This window comes from Emys orbicularis, chromosome 14 (assembly GCF_028017835.1).
Source record: "Emys orbicularis isolate rEmyOrb1 chromosome 14, rEmyOrb1.hap1, whole genome shotgun sequence".
Lineage (NCBI taxonomy): Eukaryota > Metazoa > Chordata > Testudines > Emydidae > Emys > Emys orbicularis.
In genome coordinates this window covers 20,708,654-20,733,498 of record NC_088696.1, presented here as the reverse complement: position 1 = coordinate 20,733,498, position 24,845 = coordinate 20,708,654, and the positions used below count along the sequence as shown (strand labels likewise).

The window sequence follows — 24,845 nt, the reverse complement described above, 5'->3', positions numbered from 1 at the left end:
TAAAAGAAGTTTGTTCAGTAATTTACCAGTGTTTATTATTCATTAACTCATCATATGCAATCTTTATTATTCATTAACTCATCATATGCAATCTGACAATTTATCTACTTTTATCAAAGACTTAAAAAATCATCAAATATTTTTTCAGATATGAACTGGCTCAGGATGCCAGGGTTACCACAAGCATCATGGCCTGTGACCACCTTGTATTCTTTCCTGATTTGATGGAGCACGTGATCATAACAAATAATCATTCCAAGAAATATCTTGTGATGCATGATAGCTAGAAATTCACGCTGCACGCCATGCAATAAAAGGGTAATCCAGCATTCTAATAATTACAACACTTTTTTTAGCTGATGGTTCAAAAAACATCAACATTTCAAAATAACATTATTCAGATCATATTTTTGCGTGTTCTGTTGTGCTTGCAAAAAGCATCGCAGCATGTGACCCAGCAAATCTGACCCATACTTTGTCTTGCATATTTTTCCTAAATTCATTTGTTCACATCTTGGAGATGTTATTATTTTCCTAGGTTCTCTGACATTCTGTCCAGTCCATTACACACAGTCCGCCACAACAGTCTACTATAAGTTGACGATACACATATACTTTTGTTATTTTTTTTATAGTTCTGCATAATACATGCTGCACTGAGGTAGGTACTTAAATTCTATGACAATATTCCTTTTTTACTTGTGAAATGTTTGAATACTGGGCTTAATTTCTAGCTTCAAAATATGCCTACAATATGATTGCTTACCTGAATCAGATAATTGGCTAATTATAATTTTCACATGCATTTTCTCAGTGCAGTCATGGTAATTGTGCATGAAAATTATACATTACAATTATTTGGCTAACATATGAAACATCAGTCCTGTATAGGTAATATAGAAGTTAAATCATATTTCACTGGAAAGACACACAAATTTTAGAGAATATACTTAATTGGCAGCAATAAGACTTCATGTGTCTGGAGTGGGCTGTAGGGGTCGTGGGCCAAGAATATTTTTTCAGTGAGACATTACACCTCTACCCCGATATAACGCGAATTCGGATATAGTGCGGTAAAGCAGCGCTCCGAGTGGGCGGGGCTGCGCACTCCGGTGGATCAAAGTAAGTCAATATAACGCGGTTTCACCTATAACGCGGTAAGATTTTTTGGCTCCCGAGGACAGCGTTATATCGGGGTAGAGGTGTAGTTTGTTTTTTAAAATGTTAGTGTCGATGGAAGGAGATATCCAAATGAAGAAGAAAAGGAAATAGATAAACCTATTTGTCTTTTGTGCCATTTTCAGCTCAGCTTCCAGGATCTTGTTTTCAGCAACTAGGTCATTTTTCTCTAAGAGCAGGCTCTTTTTCTGTGCTTGCAATGATGCTAGCCTTTCCATTAGATCTTCCAGCTCAGCACTTTGCTTTTCCTGTTCCTGTTGCAACTGACTGCAGAAAGAGACAATATAAAATGGGTATCAAAGATCTACTTCACTGAGAAAATGGACAAGTTACATATTTGACAGCATATTATTGTTTTAGCTTACGTTTTACTTAAGTGTCAAAGATACAGATGTTAAAAACTTTGCTCCAAGTCAAATGGCCAACAAAGCATAATACCAATTGTGACAGACCCAGACCAGTGGGGTACAGGAGTTTGGTAGAGGGCAAATATACTGGTTACTGGATGAGTAGTTTTCTGTTCCCTGTGTGACCAGAGCAGGGGCTGTACTAGAGTAATCAGGAACCTGCTAGAACCAGTTAAGGCAGGCAGGCTAATTAGGACACCTGGAGCCAATTCAGAAGAAGCTGCTAGAATCAATTAAGGCAGGCTAATCAGGGCACCTGGGTTTTAAAAGGAGCTCACTTCAGTTTGTGGTGTGAGTGTGAGGAGCTGGGAGCAAGAGGCGCAAGGAACTGAGAGTGAGAGGGTGTGCTGCTGGAGGACTGAGGAGCACAAGCGTTATCAGACACCAGGAGGAAGGTCCTGTGGTGAGAATAAGGAAGGTGTTTGGAGGAGGCCATGGGGAAGTAGCCCAGGGAGTTGTAGCTGTCATGCAGCTGTTACAGGAGGCACTATAGACAGCTGCAGTCCACAGGGCCCTGGGCTGGAACCCGGAGCAGAGGGCGGGCCCGGGTTCCCCCCAAACCTCCCAATTGACCTGGACTGTGGGTTCTTCCAGAGGGGAAGGTCTCTGGGCTGTTCCCCAACCCACATGGTGAATCCCTGAGGCAAGAAAATCCGCCAATAAGCGCAGGACCCACCAAGATAGAGGAGGAACTTTGTCACACAATGCAATTACTCAATGGAAAGACATGTACTGGCAACCCTGCTCTAAATAGGATTTATATGTATGCTATATAGTCAAAATGTATCCTTTTCCTGGTATTTGGTTTTACTGGTAACTCAAATAACCACCACTAAAACTGCATGACCAGCAGTGCAGAAAGTGTGTCAATGGATTACTCACAAAGGTAAAAACGTGCTATGCCAAGAGATTAATACATTTCCATCATACCTAGTCTTGAGCAAAAATAACTCATCTGAATGTCATAGAATCATAGATTATTAGGGTTGGAAGGGACCTCAGGAGATCATCTAGTCCAACCCCTGCTCAAAGCAGGATCAATCCCCAAATGGCCCCCTCAAGGATTGAACTCACAACCTTGGGTTTAGCAGGCCAACGCTCAAACCACTGAGCTATCCCTCCCCCCCCCCCCTAAAATGTAATGAATTAAGTTCTAGACAACCTGAGGTAGAAAGTTAACATTCTCTCTGAAATATGTCCTTTAAAACTCAAATCATGCCATAAAATATCACAGGCCATCAAGCAAAGAACATATTTTCATGGTGGAGGCAGGAGATGGTAAAACAGTTCTCGGTTCATTAAAATAGCTTAGCATGCATTTTTATAAGAAACTGAGATACATAAATTTAAAACACACTGATGGTTAGTTAGCTATAATTCACTTTAAATCCCTTCACTGTCTTGTAGTTTAAAGTTCTGATATATTTCATTTTTATTATTAAAAACTAAATCTTAGTGAATGGAAAGAGAAGAAATGTTTCTGCACCAGAGGAAAAAAGTAAAAGCCTTTTACTTTTCACCAGAGGCTTGTTTGATTCAGACATGTTGTTTTATCAGACTGGATTTATCAAAATGATGTGCTCCTACGACCTTTTAAGTTTATCTGTATCTTTCCCCTAGAGTATGGGTTGGCTACCTGAAATATTATAGACTGTTGGGCATGACATGTTTATTGCCAACTTTTGTTTATTCTTTATGTGGTATCTTGCTAGACTTTCAAGATTTTATAAATGGGGATGGACATTTAATTGACATATCAGATGTTTTCCCCAATTTGTTGTACTGTTGTGCTTGGCATTGCTTAGTGTTTTGTCCTGATTTCTCATACTTGAAATTCTGGAGAATGGAGAACAGTGTTTTCAGTTTGAGATCTGAGTACATTTTATACATTTGTCACCAAAGAAGGGAACAAGAAATTGAAAACAATTCAGAAATAAGGAAAACAGCTTCTAAGGTTAATATGATTATCTTATTTCCAATAAAGCAGTTTTCTTATAACAAAAAGACTTCAGTATTTACAATGCAAATTTTGCATCTTTGTGCTAGGGCATGAGAACTAAGTGAATTTTTAAAATGTAATCAAGCAATGGGAATAGTGAAAAATACATCAGGATTTTTAAATTCAGTTTTAATTGTCCATAGTGTTATCGGTAATGACATTTGTTTTCTAAAAATATAATTTTTAAATGTTTTCCCTTGGGGGAAATTTTTTTTGTTTGGCTAAGGTGCGTTTTTTGTTTTAGTTTACATGCTGTTTTATCTAGGTATAAATATGGGTGAAATCCTGGCAAAATGTCCATTGATTTCAACGGAACCAGAATTTCCCCCTATGTTTTTATCAGACTAAAAAATTAAGTTAAGAGTTTTCTAAAATAGTATTGCTCTACCTTCTTTGTACTTTGCCAGCTACCTTAACAACATATGGATCTTGATGGAAAAGAACACTGGTGATTGGGTCCTGTTGCAGCAAAGGGATCTGTATGGGTATAAGAGCCTGCTCATGTGGATACTTTGCAGGATCGAGGCCTTTCACACCACTTGTCTGTATACAGTATATAGACCCATACCTTCTTAATGCATTTACCAAAGCAACATGCTCCTCTGCTGTTACTCTGCCATTCAGATTGGCTTTCAGTTCTTCACACGTGGAGCATAAAGACTTCAGCTGCTTCTGATTCTCTGATATCTCCTCTTCCTGGCTCTGTTTCTTAGCTTCCAAAACCATTAGCTGTTTGGTCAATTTTGAAACTTCATGGGGGGGAAAAAAAACTGTTGACACAACAGACCTAATCCACAAATCAAGTCAAAATTCTAATTAAAACAATAGGACATAATTTAATAGCTGCATTAAGCACTGGACCAACTGTTGCTTGACTTGTCAAATTAAGTATTGCACTTTTATCCTATGGCTTCTGCTATCTGTCAAGCAGTTTATCGAGATTCTAGTCTTATCCACAGTTAAGAACAAAGAGAAAATCCTTCTGTTATAAACCTGAGTTTTCACTAACTTCTGCCTTGGCCAAAACTAAACCTCAACCAACCCTGAAATTCTATGTGTATGTTCTTATGCCAGGGCAGAGGTGGGGTTATTTGTTTGTTTCCTGGAAGATTTGGGGCAAACTGGAGACCTGTTTGGAAGGTGTGTGTGTGTGTGTGTGTGTATATATATATATATATATATATATATATATATATATAGGCGAGTCTCATCTTATGCGGGGGTTCCGTTCCGTGGTTAGCGGTATAGCGAAAACCGTGTATAGTCAAAATTACATTGAGTTGAATGGTGGGCGGAATCACCCGCACTACAAGTACAGTATTAAAATTGTTATTTTTCTCTTTTTTTGTTTTTGTTTTTGCCTACCGAGTAAAGCTGAAATTGCGCATGTTAAATGCGCGTAAGGTGCGACAGACCTGTATATCAAAAAAAAGTTGTTCGCTTCTTGGATATTTTCTTGATGTATTTTGGCTCGTCACAACCCCAGAACAGTTTGGCCTAGAAACTTCAAATTAGTTTGACTCTGTTGGTCTTGGTGAGGATTGGTGCCTTTTTTGAGGGGGAGGGATAGCTCAGTGGTTTGTGCATTGGCCTGCTAAACCCAGGGAGGTGAGCTCAATCCTTGAGGGGGCCACTTAGGGATCTAGGGCAAAAATCAGTACTTGGTCCTGCTAGTGAAGGCAGGGGGCTGGACTTGAATGACCTTTCGGGGTCCCTTCCAGTTCTATGAGATAGGTATATCTTCATATATTTATTTAGTAGCTTTGAGTTACAGAATGAATGATTTTTTTTTTTTTAATTTAAAAACACTTGCTATGAATATTAGCAGCCCTGTGGAGTTCTAAACTCTGCATGGGCCCTGATGCAGACTTCATAAAGTTTCATATGCCAGGTGCAGATTTTATACAGTTAGTACTGCAGCCCATGAGTTAAGACCTCTTCAATGTTCCCAGTATACACAGAAACTTCCCAAGACTGTGGATTTCTGAAAGCCAATTCAACTAAAGCACAGAAGCCAAGGGACTTTAGAATTTTACTTTTCTCATGGCTCTCTGAGATGTCAAGGGAGGAACACCTATATGGCCTCTAACTTCAGTAATGTATACCCTATAACAGAGGTGGGCAAACTACGGCCCGCGAGCCACATCCAGCCGGTGGGACCGTCCTGCCTGGCCCCTGAGCTCCCAGCCAGGGAGGCTAGCCCCCAGCCCCTCCCCTGCTGTCTCCCCTCCCCCGCAGCCTCAGTTCACTGCGCCGCCAGCGCTCTGGCCCGCTGCTCCTGCCAGGCAGCGCAGTGGCGTGGCTGGCTCTGGCATGGTAAGGGGGCGGGGAGCGGGAGATCCTGGGGGGCAGTCAGGGAGCAGGGGCGGTTGGATGGGGCGGAGGTTGGGGGGGGCGCGGTCAGGGAACTGGGAATAGGGGGGGCTGGATAGGCATGGGAGTCCCGGGGGGCCTGTCAGGGGGCGGGGGTGTGGATAGGGGTCAGGGCAGTTAGGGGACAGTGAGCAGGGGGGGTTGTATGGGTCAGGGGCTCTGGGGGGGGCAGTCAGGGGACAGGGAGCAGGGGGGGTTGGATAGGTCGGGGGTTCTGCGGGGGGCAGTCAGGGACGGGAAGTGGGAGGGGGTGGATGGGGGCGGGGTAGGCTGTTTGGGGAGGCACAGCCTTCCCTACCTGGACCGCCATATAGTTTTGCAACCCAGATGTGGCCTTCGGGCCAAAAAGTTTGCCCATCCCTGCCCTATAATGTAAGAGGTGGGTGTGGCTTAAAATGTACATAGCCAAAAATTAATATCCTTTAATATCCTCAGGTAAATTACATGGTCATCTGTGTTCACCTACAAGATTCCTTCCTAGGTTCAAAGAATCTCAGTGACACATCCAAGTTATGTGTTATACATAGAAAATAGCTACTATACTAGGATACTTATCACATTTTTGCAATCATACCTTCAATAGAAAATGTAGGATTTGTGGGACACAGTTAAGATTTTTCAGGGTACATTAAACTGAATTTCCATACTTTCACAATTATTTTACTAGAAGTGTGGCTTTCTATATTTGGGTTTTAAACTACAACATATTTTAAGGTGTTTTTTTTCCCTTTAGATCCTGTTAAGTTTCTAAATGTTCATAGGATTTTGCTGGTATAATAATACACCACAAGTAGCAGAATGACTTTTATCTAGAATCTTTTCCCTCTTACACTTTTTCTTCCTTGCATGTAATTAATGTTCTGAAATCAACTACCAATTAAGGAGTACAAATCTGAATTAAACTGTGTATGTTGTGGGCTTGATTCTCACTATAAAAGATGTCATGAAATTTTAAGAAAGGTAGGTTATAAAAATTAGTAGAATCAATAATGTTATTTTTGAGATAATTAACTATTGTAAAGCAATGAACATTACCTACAAAACAGAAAATAAAATCACACAGACTCCAAATGATTTATCTTATACAGTATTTAAATAAGATCATACTGTTTAACATATTTAATACTACATAAAGCTAAAAGCATTCTAAAATTACTAACAAAACATACTTTTGTACATAAATAAAATATTATTTTACACTTCTGGTCACTATTTCCAGTAGAGAAAGTGACTTCTGATTAACACATTTTGGTTCAAGATGGTATGTATTACATAATGTCTGCAAGGGAAATAACTTGGATATTGATTGTAATTATATTATTTTGACTTAATGGTGCTTTTAGGCATGTATTAATTAAAATAATACTGCAGTACTATCTCTGCTACAATCCAATTAATCCATTCACACCCCAGTCCTGGCCTCACAAAGTTGCAAGACCTCCTCGTTAACCTTCTTCCAGCACTGGCAAAGACAGCCATCCATTACACCAGGAGAAAGCTGGACAGGGTCATATTCTGCAACTATGGGGTCTATTTCCATTCCCTTGTCCGTTCACAAATCCAGGCAGAGTTCCTCTGGGCAGTGTCCACTGACTCCCTAGATGCCTTTGAGGAACAGTGGGCGCTGTCTGGGGTCCTCTGTTCGGTATCCTCCTCTGGATCCCTGATTCTTTACCTCAGACCTCATCCTACTCCTGTTGAATCATTTGCTGTCTTCCATATTCAACTGATCCCTGAGTCCAGTGGTTCTTCCTCATTAATTGAGGGGGAGGGCCTTTAGTTTTGGGCAGGCCTATGCCGGCCCATCCCCAGTACTTCAAATAGTACAGTCAAAGTAAGTAACAATTGAAGTATCTTACCTTCCTGAAGATGTTGGTTGTAACTCTCCTTTGCTTTAGCCTGCTGAATTTCAAGTTGCTCCATCAACACTCCATTTTCTTCCAAAACCAGCTTTGCCTGAGTTTGCAGCTGCTGCCTATGATGATGATTGATTTAGAAATAATGTACCACTCAAACATTAGTAAGTTAAATAATTAAAAGAAGACAAAGAAATGAACCTTACATTAATTTTAGACTGGTATTTTGCATCCTTAACTTCAAGAAGCTTACTGAAGATAAATGACTGAACCCAGATTACTTTAAGGTTATTAGAGTGCAATTATTACATTACAATTTCATTTTCATATGAAAATACCTCCTTAAATGTACGTTTTACTTTCTAGAATGTTGAAAACAAAATATGAATGAAGAGGGGAAATGCAACAACAATGCAGAAAAAAAGATGTGTATCTGACAGATATGGCAATTTCCTGAATATCCCTGAAAGACCTTACTGAATTAAATTTAAGTATCTTTGGGGTCCATTATATTAAATAGATGGTTTATATATTATTGTGGTCTGGGATTGTATGTAGCCTCTCAAAGGAGATGTGATAGATGTGTGACCTGCGGGCTCAGAGGACTATATTGAACAATGTGCCAGACAAGCATTTCTTGGAAGAAAACACGGTAAGTGGTTTTCCTGGGGAATATCTAGGGGGAGGTGAATGCAAATTCCCCACCCTCACCACAATTATGCAGAAACCCAGTCTTTTGAAGCTATGCCCCTGAGGAGTGAGCCATTGTCTGCTGTTCACCTATTACATGAGGCCATGATCAAAGGCCCAAGCTGTATAAAGGAAAGACTGACCTATTCATGATTGTTCTTGTTTGGAATCTGAAACAGTTATGAACTTGTAACCACAGGAAAACCCAGCTGTGGGTTTTGAAGGACTGACATCTACCAGAGCCTGAAGTTGGAGTGGTGTGACTTCTGGTAAGCTTTTCAGCATGCATGTGAGTTCTTTTATTGTTTTAATGTTTTCTCAGTAATGCTTTCCCCTTAAGAATAAATGTTTAGAGAGAGTTATGTGGGAGCTTGTTGGTGCCCTTGAGGGACCACAGAGTGGGTATAAAGGTGCAGTTGCCCTGAACTGTGATAATGTATATTTGAATTAAAGCCAGATGGCTCTCATTTGTGCCAAGTGCATGAAGGAGGGGATAGCCAAATGCTTAATACTGGATCACATAAAATATTTCTTAGGACTTGCTAAGTCATCAGTTCACAGCTTATAGATCTAGAAATAGTTGCCAGTGCTAGTCATATAAATGCTATTTATGGGACTTGGAAAAGAGAGCCTTTTAATCTTAGCTACCTCTAGCATACAACTGATCCTTTGCTCTATACTAGGCATTAATATAGCCTTCTAGGAAGCAAATACAAGTCTTTTTGCTGTTAGGAAAAGTCTAAGGAACTATTTGTGTTCTGATGTGATAGCCGGAAAAGTAGAGAAGTATTGTCCAGGATGCAAGCAGAAATATAAGAAATGTGGACACTTTGAAGACAAATAAGATGCAGTTCATTTGTTTGTGACCACCTAATATCATACAAAACCACCAAATCAATTAGCTAAACTTTACCCAGTCATAAGATAGAGGGCTAACAGTTATCAATGATATCAATATTAACAAAAGTTTATAGATGTGACCAAAACAAGAAAAATGTAGCCTTATCATATATAGAGTGTTGCAGTATGTACAGCTTGATAATATTGTCTGTTACAATACACGAGTAGAGTGTGCAAAATGACTATGTCAAAAAGACTATGAGTACGCAGCATCACAGGCTATAGAAGGCCACACAGGACCTGGATATGTAATCAAGCGGCTAGACAGTGTTGCTGCAGCTTCAATGCTATTGTTATTTGAGATAGATAGATAATCAAAGCTAGGTCGGATATGTCTACACACGTGGCAGTCACACTTCTGACTGCAGTGTAGATATATTCTGTACTCCCATTCTTGTCTGTCTATATCATATAAATGTAGTGTGAGTGTTCATTAATTTAATTGCAACATGTTTGGATTAGGTTGCTTGTGGATGCCCCAAACACATCCTGGTGGCCACTAGTCATTTGACCTTAAAATATGAAGCTGGGGTCTGACCACACAAGAATGCACCAATGATCATAGCTGTCCTGAAGATTCCTACAGTTCTGGTTGGCAAATTGGACCAATGGTGGACAAAATTATTCTAAATCTGGTGGGGAAATCATATAATAAAAATTGCCTCCCTCTCCCCAATATCTTGCTACTCATATGAAGGTGGGATTATGTTGCTAGCAGTTTTTTCCAAAGACTTCTGAAATTTGGGGAAGGGATCATAAGTAGCCATCCCTTGAGATTTCTAAAGTCCCTACATTTCTGAAGTCCCTACTAATGGGCTAGTGCCCCCCACCTGTGGAATTCGGAGGTGGTCCAATGTTATTACTGGCGGTTCTAGGACTAAGCTCTGCCCTTCATCTCAGGCCACCAGAAGAGTTCTTCCACAGCGGTAAAAACACTCCAACTAATTATTAGCATTAAGAAAACTTGATATAATGTATTAAATTAGCCTTAAGACAATATATGTCTGTCTCCCTTTAGAGACAATTTATATTCTGGTCATTTACCAGACTAGTAGGGTGGGTTGAATTCAGAGAGAGCTGCTAACAGGAAAAAAAAAAAATTACCAGGTAAGAAATTTCTCATTTTGTTGCACAGTTTCTTTCCTCATTCATTACTAAAGGGAAGTAGCAAGCAAGAAATCCTAGAAGCAGGGAGAGAAAGAATAAGTAGAGTTTTATAGTAGAATTACAGGCAGGAATGGAAGTAATTCCCACCCCTCTCCCCCCCGCCACCATATAAAGCAAGAACTTCATAAATTAAGGAGTTATGTGGGAACCAACCCAGTAGCAACTTCCTACAAAAGGATGAATCTGCAAAGGAATGGAAACTTACTTTGCAAAGTTTTTCAGATGAGGCTCATACATTCTCCACATCTTGCCTGTAGCAACTTTGAGACTTAAGGCCTTGCATTTTGGATAAAATGAGATGAACAGGGTACAGTTGGCATATGTACTCCATTTTACAGTTCTAGGAATGCCCATTTTATGCCACAACCTTCCAAGGGTTACAACAAAATGATGAGATGCCAAGAATTGTAGAAAGAGAGAACTTACTTTAAACAGAGAGGTTTCTAGAGCTATAAGAATATTCTTTCCCTCATGATAAAAGCAGTGTGGTTCTTGTATAGATCATCATCTCTTTTCTCGCAACACCAAGGTTCAGTAGGGCTGATGATATGAGTAGATTCCATCCATATCTGTGTTGAGCCACAATTTGAGCTTGTTGGGGTGCTGACTGGATGGTTTTATACACCATATTATACCACTGTCTCCTTGGATGTCCACTGCTTCTCTCTCCTTGTACTCTTTAGCTTTTCTAGATACTCATTTAAGGTTACAAACATTTTTATTCAGGCATGCAAACATTCTGCTGGAAGTAGCTATCCGCTTGTTGATGTCATTCATCTTCATAGCAGTTGTCATAGGTTATGATGGAACCCAAGTAGCAGAAACTGTCTACTTGTTTAATGTCTACACCATAATGTCTAGTTTAGCCTATTTCTTGATGTTACCATTAGTTTGATAGTTTGTTCACTCGTGTTTAATCCCCATTCTCTGGCTGTTATATACAGGTTAATTGCTGCTTCTTGGTTGTATTCCTCCATAGGCATTATCACTATACTGTCTGCAAAGTCAAGGTGATTGATAATTTGCCCCCAACATTTTGCGGCCTCCGCCAGTGTTACTAAGGGAGTTAGACAAAATGTTTTTCTAAATATAGAGCAAAAAGTACTGGACTGAGTACATATCCCTGCTTGACTCCAGTTTTCATTGAAAATCAGCCACTAACACATACTGCCATACAGACTCTGCAGTATTTGAATCAACTTGCTGATAAAACCATATCACTTGAGTGCCTTCTACAGAGTCTCTCTGTTAATGGAATCAAAAGCCCCAGCAAACACTCCCTGAGGGGGAGAAGGGAATGGAGAAGAGATTTAACCCCTAATTTTCACCCCACTTATTCGTTAACAATATTAATTGCTGCCTTGCAAAGGACAGATTTGTTTTTTTCCTTTTTGGGACCCAGACTCACTCAAGGGGAAGTCTTGCAAATCCCAGAATCCTGAGAACCCCCCAATTTCCAGTGGGAGGAAGAGGAGCTGTGGAGGAGTCCTGCTTCTTCCCCTAGGGAGTGGAGGACCCACTTTGGTTTCTGGAGGAGGGGACAGGAAAGAGACTCTGGATCCTTTCCAGGATTCCCATTCCATTCCAGACCTGTTGTGAGACTTACCCCCTGAGTTGTCCAGATAACTTTTTCCTCATTCTTAGACTCTTTTACCGAAAGCTCAGAAGCTCCTGAACAGGCTTGTTTGCATTGGAGTCCCAGTTCCTTGGGGGCAGTGGGGAACTGACATGCCAGTCTGCCTCTGAGCACCATACCCTGGCAATGTGCAATATGAGGGTCAGCTAGCTGGGTACAGGAAGGGCACAAGTGATCCTCTGTAAAGCCTGTAAATGCTGCCTCACACAGGGAACACCACTTGGATTTAAGCCAGGTGTTTGTAGGACAGTTCTGACATGCATGCCTGAGTGGGAGCAGAGGAGTCCAGCAAGTAGGTGCTGAAGCAGCAGATCCAAGTGGTTATAATCGTCATGTATATTGCTATTTACCCAATCGGGGGGGGGGGGGAATATAAATTGCTACTGCACAAAACAAAATAAAAGGTTTTAAAACAAAATGGTTGGAAGAAACTGAATCGCAAACTTGTTCTACCACCAAAGGCAGAAAATCTGGGTGGCCTCAGCTGAAGGGCAGAGCTTAGTCGTGGAACATCCAGCAACCACGCTGGATGGCCTCCAAATTCCACAGGTGCGGAGCATTGATAATGAATGAGGACAGAAGCAGTGTATCAGAAATAGTCAATTCTGGTAAAGTTGAATAATTTTTGAATTAAACTTACTTTACTTGATTTTAAGATTAGTAAATTAACTGATTAATTAAAACATTTGAAAGAGAGTTTTATAGAGAAATGGTTAGTGTACACTGTACACTGACTCTCTTCTCTTTTGGGATATGAAGTTTACTTCAAATTAGATCAAAGAGACTGAAAATATTGTCCTAGAAAGATCACAGATATCATGAAGATTTGTACAGTGGACAGATCTTAACAAACGTGTATCAAATGTACAAAATCTTTCCTACTGGTATTGAGTATTTGACATTAAGGGACTATGTTTCAAAATCAAACTCCCATTGACTTACATGGAGCCAGGATTTCACCCGTCGTGTTTATATGCTCTTAAAAGTCTGTTTGTATAAGAGTAGTATAATAAGAGTACTTTTTCACTAATTTCTAATAAATACAAACAAAATCCACTTGCCATTCCTTCAGGGTAACAGAACTATTTTTATTTAATTGCTGGTGCAGTTGTTCATTCTCCTTCACCAATTCTTCAACTCGTATCCTAAACTTCTTCATGTCCTCCTGAAATACAAATAAATTCACATAAAAATATCAAAACATACATATTTTGCTTCAGCCTCATGCTATAAGAAATATTTTTATTAACTTATATCTGAGTGTATTTATATCATGCATGTAAGAATAGTAAGTTTACTTGACTACTCATCTTTAACTCAGTTTGTTAGTGTCAGTGCTGCTGAAGGAAGCATACCCATACCTACATTGAAAATTACTTAACTGATTTAAATATAATTTGGTAAAAAATATATGCATTTTCTGTATTTAAAAAAAAAAAAAAAAAAAAAAAAACACCACTGAGAGAGAGGTTTTGGCTTCATGTCCTATGAAACAGCCAAATTACAACCTCCCAAATAATGGAGGTTTATTGGAGTTACCAGATGATGCTACTAATTTTCAGTATACTTGATTATGGAAATATATTATGGTGAACTTACAAAAACAGAGCCCTAGGTGTCTTCTGTTCTGCTTACCAACTTCATCCTTGTGAGGAAGAAGAATATTGAAAGATACAAGACTTTTGCTCTGAGGCTGAAATTTATTTCCTTGCAATTGGCCCAAAATATCTCGTTGTAGAGAGGAATGAACACAGCAGATGCACAGGAAAGCTTTGCAACTTGTGTCCATTGCAGAGGTTGGTTCTGTGCTGTTTTCAATAGATTCAGTGGCCAAGAATTCTCCCTGAGAGTAGGGTTGCCAACTTTCTGATTGCAGAAAACTCAACAACCTTGCCCCACCCCTACCCCACCCTTTCTCCAAGGCCACACCCCTGCTCACTCCATCCCCCCTGCCTCCGTTGCTCGCTCTCACTCACTCATTTTCACTGGGTTGGGGCAGGAGGCTGGGGTGCAGGAGGAGGTGAGGGCTCCAGCTGGGAGTGCGGGGTCTGAGGGGTTTGGGGTGCAGGAGGGGACTCTGGGCTGGGCCGAAGGGTTCGGAGTGTGGGCAGGGGCACCGGGTTGGGGTAGGGGGTGGGGGTACAGGCTTCAGGGTGGGACAAGAAATGAGGGGTTCAGGATGTGGGAGGAGGCTCTGGGCTGGGGCAAGGGGTGTGAGGGGATGAGGGGTTTGGGGTGCAGGAAGGGGCTCCGGGCTGGGGCTGAGCGGTTCAGAGTATGGGAGGGAACTCAGGGCTAGGGTGAGGGTGTGGGAGGGAGTTTGGGTGTGGGAGGGGGCTCAGGGCTGGGCAGGGGTTGAGATGCAGAAGGGGGTGTTTGGGGTGCGGACTCCAGGCAACGCTTAACTCAAGCGGCTCCCGGAAGCAGTTGGCATGTCCCTCCAGTCCCTAGGCGCAGGGGCAGCCAGGGGGCTCTGTGCGCTGCCACCGTCCACAGGCACTGCCCCCACAGCTCCCATTGGCTGCTGTTCCTGGCCAATGGGAACTGTAGAGCCATCGCTCGGGGTGGCACCTGTGCTGCAGGTAGGGGCAGTGCACGGAGCCCCCCTGGCCGCCCTTGCACCTAGAAGTTGGAGGGATATGCCAGCCGCTTCCAGGAGCCACACGGAGCCGGCTGATGCAGCCAACTGGACTTTTAACGGCAGCTGACCGGAGCCGCCAGAGTCCCTTTTCGACCGGGCATTCTGGTCGAAAACCAGACGCCTGGCAACCCTACCAGAGAGGGTGGAAGAAGGCAGTGGTCACTATTAAAACCTCTAGGGGCTGCAATGCAATCATGCAATCTTACAATCTTCCCTATTGGTTGCAAAGGTGAATTCTTTCCTTCCCAAACTGCAGTTGAGACCTCCGCACAAAGTCTGTTTACTCTGGTTTTCACCCTGAAAGGACAATTCTTGTACATCTCAATGCTCTGCCAGCTCACAAAAACAAAACAGAGAAAGCAGGCAGAAAAAACAGATGGCATAATGTGTATGCAAGCCAAAAATCAGAGCAAAGCTAGTTCTAATTTTAGGCCTCCAACAGCTTTGACAAGATCCCTTTAAGGATTTCAACAGTTTGTGATGTGTTCCTATTTATTTCCACTTTACTGTTAATTTTTTTTAATTATTTGCCAACTTGCCTCATGTGCAAGATTTAAATCTTCCTTTTCTCGCATTCTGTCTTCATATGCCAGTAGGAGAGGTGACAAATATTTCAGATCCAGCTGAAGGAAAAGACCCAATGTATTTTAATCCATGGAAATATATTCAAAAACATATAAATATTTTAGGTTCCTTCTTTAGTTCCATATTTAACTTTTAATGTAGTCAGATTCAAGCCAGAGTTTAAGTAAAATGAATGAATACCCTGAAAATGTAGAACTCCGCACAATACACAGGCCAATAGATAGTGCAAAAATTGATGAAAAGATGAATTTTTATAAGCAGAAAATAAAGGCCTGATTTTACATGATGGTTGTGTGCTCTCAACTCCCATTAACTGCATCTGCAGGTGATTTCAATGGGAGTTCAAGGGAGCCACTAGCTCATAGAATTCCTTATAATGAGAACTATAAAAGATACTGTACATTGATTCACAAAACTCAGAACACCATTAACTTCAATGGGAATTGTGAGTGCTTAGTACCTCCCAGGAGATGGCTCAGCACTGCAGGTTCAGCCTGTGTGCTAAATTCTGGCTCTCACAGGCATTTTTGTAAGCAGGAAAAGCCATAGCTGAGAAAGAACTGCTCAACTGGTGAACTTGAACCTGTCCTGGCTACCTAAAAAAACAACGGACCTCACACTCTGCAAGTCCTCCATGGTTCTGATTGTGAAGGGGTGTGGTCCATTTTAGCACATTCCCACTGAGTGAACCCCAATGCACTCACGTTGCTTGAATTACTTGTGCTCTTGGTACACTGTGCAGGTGAAGGTGCAGGGATTATGCAAGCATTCATAGGCCAACTAGAATGTCCACGTTTTCCTGGGACATTATTAAGCCAAGTATTGGTAAAGTTTGATCCTGCTTAGTTTATGAGATCTGACAAAACCACACACCAAGGTACTATGGCTACAAACTAAGAGCATCTTTTTCACTATCCTGCCAAATTCTAAATTCAGGATTGAAGTCAGAGGCTATTTATGTGTTTAAAATTAAGCACCTGCATAAATGCATTCTGGTCCATACATCTAAGAAGTTGGAGAAAGGACTTTTCCTGCATTTTTGATATTGTTTAAAGTGTTTGACTAAACATAGAAGTGGTGGAGGGGAATCTTGAATTTCAGATTTGGCTGGAAAATTGAGACATTTTGTTTTAAATATTAAATAAATTATATTTTATAAAATCTGTATAAGTATTTTGTTCCTCTTTTAAGATTACCAACTTTTTAAATATTGTTTTTCATAAAATTTTGCAGTTCTTCTTTAGGGAGGATATACTCTGTGCAGTACCTGGATAAAATATGCCATTTGTCATCATTTGAGCTGTGCTTTTTTGTAGCTCTTAAATAATTTTAAAAATACAGTTAATCAACAGTTCCTGCAATTACATTATATACTGGACAATATCAAACAATAGCAATTTTTTCCACTTCTCACTAATGTGTTTTTGAATGAAGGCCATAACTCACAATAACTTCAATAGCAGATGTACATGTTTAATGCAGGGCTGAATTTTGCCCCCTATCTTAAATCATAGTATAAAGATTAATAAATGCCCATCACCTCATAACTGCTAGCATGTAGTAGCTCAGCACAGTATCCAAACAATATTCTGTAGATTTAAATATTTCTGTTTCAAATTTATTTGGAAAGTATACAAAGTTTAGAAAAAGCTAAGATTAAATACAACAATTAACCAATATATAGTAAAGGTAAAGATACTGATTTACTTACCAGCCAGGGAGGGGGTGGCCCTTTCGTTGGCAGACCTCCAATTTTTATATTCTAAAATAATTTTAGAAAATTGGAATTCAAATTAAACTGTTTCTGCTTTTTGATTCCTCAAGCATTGTCCACTCGTAAACCAAATGACTCATAGGAATCTTTATACTCAGACATATGTTTCTAAGTAGATAATATGTATAGTACTTACAGATTCACCAAAACTGAGACTTTCTATTCTTATTGATATAACGTAAAGCATAATTTAATCCAGGCTAGTTTACTGGTAAATTCTCAATTTAATTTTTATAAATATCTGTATCAATCTGAGAATTTAAGATAAGTCTGAAGAGTATGGTATTATAAAAGGAACTCTAAATAGAATGTAGGAATACTGGTAAATTTTGGTGTGAAAAGAAGGATTATTTGAACCATAACATAAATGGGTCATGGTGAGGAAACCATTCCTTTAATAAAAAAAGGATTTAAAAAATCTCTACTGAAGGCAAAGGGGTATATTTTCCACCAGAAGCACACGCATAGTTTCAATTAAGCATAAAATCAAGTTGCCATTTTGATGTATCTGTGAAATTTATACAGCCCCCATTATCATAGTAACTGAGCATCTCACAATCTTTAATGTATTTATCCTTACAAGGTAGGAGGTACATAAGGACATAGAACTGTAAGGGACCTCCTGGATCATTGAGTCCAGTCTCCTGCTATTGCAGGCAACCCCGTTGTATCATCCCATTCATAAACATTCAGGCTGCATCCTGACAGTAATATTCTTCCCCTTTGACAGATGGGGAATTGAGGCACAGAGAAACTAGGTGACTTGCCTATATTCAGAGAGGAAGTCTGTGGTGGAGCAGGGAAGTGATCCCAGGCTTCCCGAGTCCCTGGCTAGTGCTCTAACTGCTGAGAAGGATAAATGTGAAACTTCTTTGTTCAGTTACCCCATGTTAACACTTGCTTGTGTGATTTACAAAAAATAGTTGTAATTTACTTCTGATTATTTATAAGTCTTTCCATGGTGCTCAGCACCAATCAAAGGTTCTCAAAAGGCTTTATGCTTAGACCTATTATCTAATTTAACCATGTCAATGTCTTTCACTTTTCTAAATATCTAAGCAATAAGTGGAATTAAATGTTTGCCTAGTTATATTGTGTACTGCTTAAAGTGGTAATACATTATTGTATTTATAGACTTACAGAAAGACATTGTGAATCATGCCAACTACCATCACAGCTAGCATTAGTTTTCATTCCTGTAGTAGTCTCAGTAGAGGCCACATGTTGAACAACGATTTAAAAAAAAAAAAAAAGGTACACATTTGTCAGAAGCTTCATATTTAAAACTTATTATTTCCACTTTCATCTATTTGCTATTTCCTCCTTTCAAAAGCATTGAATTCAGACCACAAATACCAAAAAACTCTGAAGATTTTGCCACCAGCTATAAATTATGCATTTTAAGATATATTAAAACTTAAAAGCATAGTGAATTCTAGTCATATCCTTTGAATGATCAATTTAAAAAAAAAAAAGACTTAGTTGAGAAATAGTAAGGAGGATGTAAGTATCTCTAGGGAGCTAAGATGTAGGATTTACTGTCAAGAAGAATTAGCAGGTAGCAAGGAGGTTCTGCTGCAAAATGGCCTTTACCTCTTCTGTAAAAAGCTTAGTGAATAGATGTCTGAATCATAGTTCAATGAGCTTTCACAGCATTTGCAAAAGATGGATAGCTATGATTAGTTGATAAAGGAGAAGTAGCTGAACAAGAAATGCCAGCAAGCATATAATTTACTGTTTCCTTAAATTAAGTATATTGAACAGCAGAGTAGCTAACCATGTCGAGTCGTTAAATTGGATAATATTTTTTAAATGCAGACTTTTTTTTTCAGCCAAAAAGACTTCTTGTATCAGCATTTACTTTGTAAATCAGGTTATGCAACTACTTAGATCTTACATTCATTATATGTTTCAAAAGAAAGAATAGATGACATTTGACCTGGAATTTAAATGTGAATCTCTACTCATCCAATCCATCCTTTCTACAGCTCGTGCAATAAAGTGGGCAGGTGGTAGTGCCAAAGTAACATCTTACTTGCAGAGAACTAGGTCTTAAGAGGGAGGAAGGGAGCAAAATCCTCCTAAGTCTTGAGGAGATCTTGAGCCCGCTAATGCCTGAAGGTCTGGGAGGAGAAGGGAAGAGAGGCATAGTGTTTGGTTTGGTTTGGTTTTATACTGCATGTTTGGAGTTTACAAATTGTTAAGATGGATGAAGGAAATAGTGTTTGAATTGAAGCCTAGAAATAAACTAGAGAAAACATTTTTTGCTTAGTCTTGACTTCCTTTGAAACTTCTCTCCAGCTGTTCAGGCCCTGGCCCTGCCAAAAATTCAACAGGAATTTTTTTTAAACCTGTTCTTCCTACAGTAGGTAACTTGGTGCTACACTTATCATTACTAATTAAGGCCCCCCTATCCTGCAATCTTATCTGTGCAGGCAGATCCTTACACCTGTGCTGAGTCCCAATGAAGTCAGTGAGGCTCTGCACAAGGGGCTACTGGCATGGATCTGATTGCAGTACTGGGGCCAAATGTCTGACGTCAATTGGTCTACTTATATGTTTAAGGAGTAGTCACAAGGTTTTGTGGGATCAGGCTTTCGGTAACTGATTTATACACTCCCTACATTACAGATTGGAGATACTAAAAATAAAAATGCATTGTTCCCCTTTTTCCATGAATTGTACAATGTATTGGGGAAAGTAATCCATTGTACCTAAGTGATGGCTGCATACAATACAGTTTCTGAAATGATAGAACAAATGAAGTAGATAGATAATACAGTATTTCGGTGCACAGGAAAAAATTCACTTTGATATCTGAGTATTCTCATTACAGTAATGTCAGATAAATGTCCTATAGTCACATCATATCTTATTTTTCTGGAAACAACATAAAAACATGAAATATACATTGGTGTATCAGCTAGCTGCCTAGATACTAAAGCAATCTATAGGTATGCAGATCCTTAAAATCTACCAAAACCCCCAAATATTTCTTTACAAGCACCAGTAACCAGGAATATTACCTCATCTTGGGACAACGGCCTGAATTTGGTTTGATAGCGACTCAATTCCACATTCAAACGATGGACAGTCATTTTCAAACCATAATTTTCATCTACCAGTTCCTGAGCTTGTTGTCTCAATGAAAGCAATTCTGCAACTTCCTCTATATTTAAAAAAAATAAAAGCAAATCACAACAGTCTGACAAACACATGACACCTGCACATTAACTTAGCTGTCAAAATTCCTTAATCAGGAATGGAAAAATTACAGGATAAATAACTTCTATTGACACATTACTAACCACACAAAAAACAATAAGAAAAAACAAAAGGAAGATCCATTTCATGTGTTCTGTGGCGTAATAACTAGTTAGTTAAGGGTCACATAAAAACATTAACATTCCTACATTTAATACTTATTACTATCAAACAGTTTAAATAACTTAATTTATAAACTATTATTGCATGACAAATGTGGGTTTTGACTTCTGCATTCTATGTAAACATTTCCAAACTATATTTCTATATCTTGTATGCTAAAAATGACATGGATGTGGAACAAAAAAGAAATATGCAGTGCCTGTTTTAAAAAATAGTGGAGGATGGCTTCATTAGTTTCAAGTAATAGAAGTGAATGCCTTCTCTTACCCAAAAGGAGACTTTATTTCAGTGGAGTCCTATGCACCAAAAAGACTACAAAGAAAATGAAAACATGCTGTTTTTCTACTGATGGGGAACTCCATTTGTACCACATACTGCAAAATCAGTATTAAAATTTCAATAGATTATGTGTTTAAGAAACATGCAAAGCACTGCAGAAGAGTCCAATCTTGCTCCCATCCCACTAAATGGGAATTTTACTCCTGATTGCAATGGGAGTAAAATTGGGCCAAAGTGCTGAATCACCAATACAAAAAAAGACTGTCAAGGTGCTAATATGATTTACTTCATTTAAAGTTACAAGGGAGAGGGACTGCTAGTGGAATTAAATTGTAATAGATTTAATTTTACTTAGCAACATATTCTGTTGGCCTTCTCCTTCAATAGCCAAAGGCCTGCAAACAGATATAAAGCATTAATACAGCTTCCAAATATTGCAGATTCTCCTTTAGCTCAAGTAGTAGAGCTCCATATTGCTTCGGGATGCAGGGATTCTCAACTGTAGTGAATTTCTCACACACTTAAAAAAAAAAAAAAAAAAAAAAAAAAAAAAAAAAAACCAACCCACCATTCAGTGGACTAAAAAGATGCAAGAGACTCAAAAAAGACTTTCTTAATGTCTTCTGATACATTGCTAAGGGACTTCCAAGGTGCCACTCCAGCGTTGAAGTTTTTGTGGGACTTTGAGACCTCAAATTCACCTGAAGCTTTATTAGACGAATTATGACCAAGACTTGTATAGCACTCCATAATCTATTTAAAGAACAGAGCTGATTATATTCTGTTACGCTTGGAGAATTATTTCTGTCTGGATATATGCTGAGGTCACCCCATGTGGGGACTCAATTACTGAGGGGACAGGTTTTGAGTGAGTTAGAAAATAAAGCAAGATATAGTTCTCCTTCAATAAAAGATACTCTAAAGTTGTATCCCACCTTCCTTATGTGAACTCTCTGCAGCTTTCCTACATTTTTTATTTTCTTTTTCCAGTGTCTTAAGTTTTAACTGTAGTTCCTTTATTTGTTGTTTTAGTTCCTCAAGTTGTAGGGCCATAGTCTGATTTGCATTGATTAGAGACCAATTTTCTTGTTTTAGTTCTTGGAACTTCTCTTTAGTTGTCTCCATCCGTCCTTGTCTTGCCCGAACAGATACATCTACAGATGATAGAGAAAACATGTTATAAAACATACAGTATTCACATGGTATTCAGACTTTTCTACATTATTAGGTCCAAGAGAGGGAAAAAGAATATCAGTCTTTTCACAAATTACTAGCATTATATTACTGAAAAATAAGTATCTACAGCTGGTAGAATAAGAGTACATTAAGCTAGAATGCATGTTAAATTATTTTAAGGAAAGGATCTGTAGGACACAAATCAAATCATGACACTGATGGGCCTGTGGGGCCAAGAGGGAGAAAAAACTATGGAGTGAGGAAGGGAGTTGCATAAAAGGACCATCACCTCTGCCCCAGTGCTTCCAGTTACCACTGACCCCACTGAAGATCTCCCTCTCACAGAGACCAGCAAGAGTAGTAGCAGGCTTCCCCCCCTCCTTCCCCCGCCCCCAGTATATCTGCTGAGGTGAGCAGGCCAAACCTGCTGCTCTCTTCTCCTGCCACACACAGAGTCCTCTGTTGGGATGGTGTTGGAGGCTCCCCCCCACCCCCACCCCAAACAGTTGGCCTTCTAGTTAACACATTCTTGGGAAGCATGAGGTCGTTCACACCTCGCAGAGCTACAGTTTCAGGCTGTCTGCAGAATCGGGCAGATATCACTGCATCAGTTATACTTTGATCACGTTTTCAAACTTTTCTTTGTAGCCATATGAGTTAGAAAACTTGACTTTTTTTTTTTTTAAAGGTAAATTGAGATTCTAGTCTCATCAATGGACTCCAGGAGTTGGAGCCCTAGGTATAAGAGGCTGTGGCCTACAGTGCCTATGCCTGAATCCAGCTCTGCTTAGGCCAACTGTAGAAGGGGGCTTCAGAAGTATAGATATCCATTCCAAGAGCTGCTTGGGGAACCTGGAGTTAGTTATCTATATCTGTGTAGATATCCGATAGCTATAATATAGTGGTCTCCAACCTTTTTACACATAAGATCACTTTTAGAATTTAAGTGCAACCCAGGATCTACCCCTCCACTTCCCCCGAAGCCCCGCCCTGCTCACTCCATTCCCCCTCCTCCATCCCTTGCTCTCCCCCCACACACTCACTTTCAGCGGGTTGGGACAGTGGTTGGGAGGGAATGTGGGCTCTGGGCTGGGACCGAGGGATTCAGAGTGTGGGAGGGGGCTCCAGGCTGAGCCTGGGGTGCAGGAGGGGGTGAGGGGTGCAAGCTCTGGGAGGGAGTTTAGGTGCAGGAGGGGGCCCCAGGCTGGGGCAGAGTGTTGGGGCGCATGAGGGGGTACGGAGTGCTGGCTCCAGGAGGGGGGTCAGGGCTGGGGCAAGGGTTCAGGGTGCAGAAGTGGGTTCAGGGTACAGGAGGGGGCATGGGGTGGATGTCTCTGGGAGGGGGCTCAGGGCTGGGGCGAGTCTTGGGGTAAAGGAGGGGCTGAGGGGTGCAAGCTCTGGGAGGAAGTTTAGGTGCAGGGGGCTCCAGGCTGGGGCAGAGTGTTGGGGTGCAGAAGGGGGTACGGGGTGTTGGCTCTGGGAAGGAGCTCAGGGCTGGGGCAGAGTGTTGTGGTGCAGGAGGAGGTATGGGATGCTGGCTCTGGGAGGGAGTTTGGGTGCAAGAGAGGCCTCAGGGCTCGGGCACAGTGCTGGGGTGCAGGAGGGAGTATGGGGTACTGGCTCTAGAAGGGGGGTCAGGGCTGGGATGCAGGAGGGGGCATGGGGTGCTGGCTGTGGGAGGGGGCTCAGGGCTGGGGCTTGGGGTGCAGGAGGAGGTTCAGGATGCAGGAGAGGGTACGGGGTGCTGGCTCTGGAAGAGGGCTGAGGGTTGGGGTGCGGACTCCCGCCATGTAGCACTTATCTCAAGCGGCTCCTAGTCGGCGGTGCAATGGGGCTAAGGCAGGCTCCCTGCCTGCCAAGGCCCCACGCCGCTCTCGGAAGGGGCCAACGCGCCCCTGTGGCACCTGTGTGTGTGTGTGTGGGGGGGGCGCAGTTCCCCGTTCCCAGCCAATGGGAGCTGCGGGGGCGATGCCTGTAGAGAGGAACAGCATGCAGAGCCACATGCCCCTCTGCCCCCTAACCAGGGGCCACAGGGGCGAGATGGCTCCTTCCGAGAGCGGCGTGGGGCAGGCAGGGAGCCTGCCTTAGCAGCAGCCCCGCTGCACTGCCGGCCTTTAAGTGCCCGGAGGTTGTCATCGACTGGGAGAGTCTCCAGGATCGACCAGTCAATCGCAATCTATGGGTTGGTGACCACTGCTATAATAAAACACAAGAGGCTTGTCTATACTACAGCCAGTTTATCTGGTATTGGGTGTGTTGGGAGTTGTTAACCTTTTCATATGGCATATGCAAGTGTGAGGGCACAGCAGCTTTTTATACAGGAAAAACCTTTCAAAGGAAACAAAAGAAAAATCATAAATTTGAACATGCGTAAATATACCATAGACATTATACACCTCTTTAGAAGATCCACGGAGCTGTGCCTGGAATTGCTGGTTAGATGCAACAATCCATAGACTCGGCAATAGCTGAAGGCAATGCCATGTGTGGATGTACTGCATCACTGCAATTTACACCACTTCAGTCACATTGGTGCAAGTAGCACTGGTAAAATTCTCAAGTGTACACAAAACTTAGGTGACTGGGGAGAAGGGGAAGGATAAATGTTACAATATTGACTTTCATTCAGATCTTCTAGAGCATGTCACAAAGATGAAGATTCCCAAGACTCATGAGGTAAATAATGATGCTTAGGTATTATGAATTTCTTTAATTCCAAGTTCCTTTCGCCATATTTCACTATTGGCTTTATATTCTGTTAACGGCTAATTCTGTACCTGACCTCCCACTGGGAAG

The 24,845-nt window shown here is 40.9% G+C and overlaps 1 protein-coding gene across 1 annotated transcript in view; it reads right to left on the bottom strand.

Annotated features, from left to right (window-relative positions):
- The window catches only part of CEP89 (centrosomal protein 89), a 119,631-nt gene that overhangs the window by 58,493 nt on the left and 36,293 nt on the right, over window positions 1-24,845 (bottom strand). Inside the window, exons 8-15 of the mRNA XM_065416474.1 lie at window positions 21,809-22,027; window positions 20,234-20,376; window positions 17,145-17,195; window positions 15,388-15,471; window positions 13,265-13,372; window positions 7,818-7,929; window positions 4,154-4,334; window positions 1,279-1,446 (exon numbers count right to left, since the gene is read on the bottom strand). Coding sequence (XP_065272546.1) covers window positions 1,279-1,446; window positions 4,154-4,334; window positions 7,818-7,929; window positions 13,265-13,372; window positions 15,388-15,471; window positions 17,145-17,195; window positions 20,234-20,376; window positions 21,809-22,027 — 1,066 coding nt within the window. The remainder of the gene's footprint in view (window positions 1-1,278; window positions 1,447-4,153; window positions 4,335-7,817; window positions 7,930-13,264; window positions 13,373-15,387; window positions 15,472-17,144; window positions 17,196-20,233; window positions 20,377-21,808; window positions 22,028-24,845) is intronic.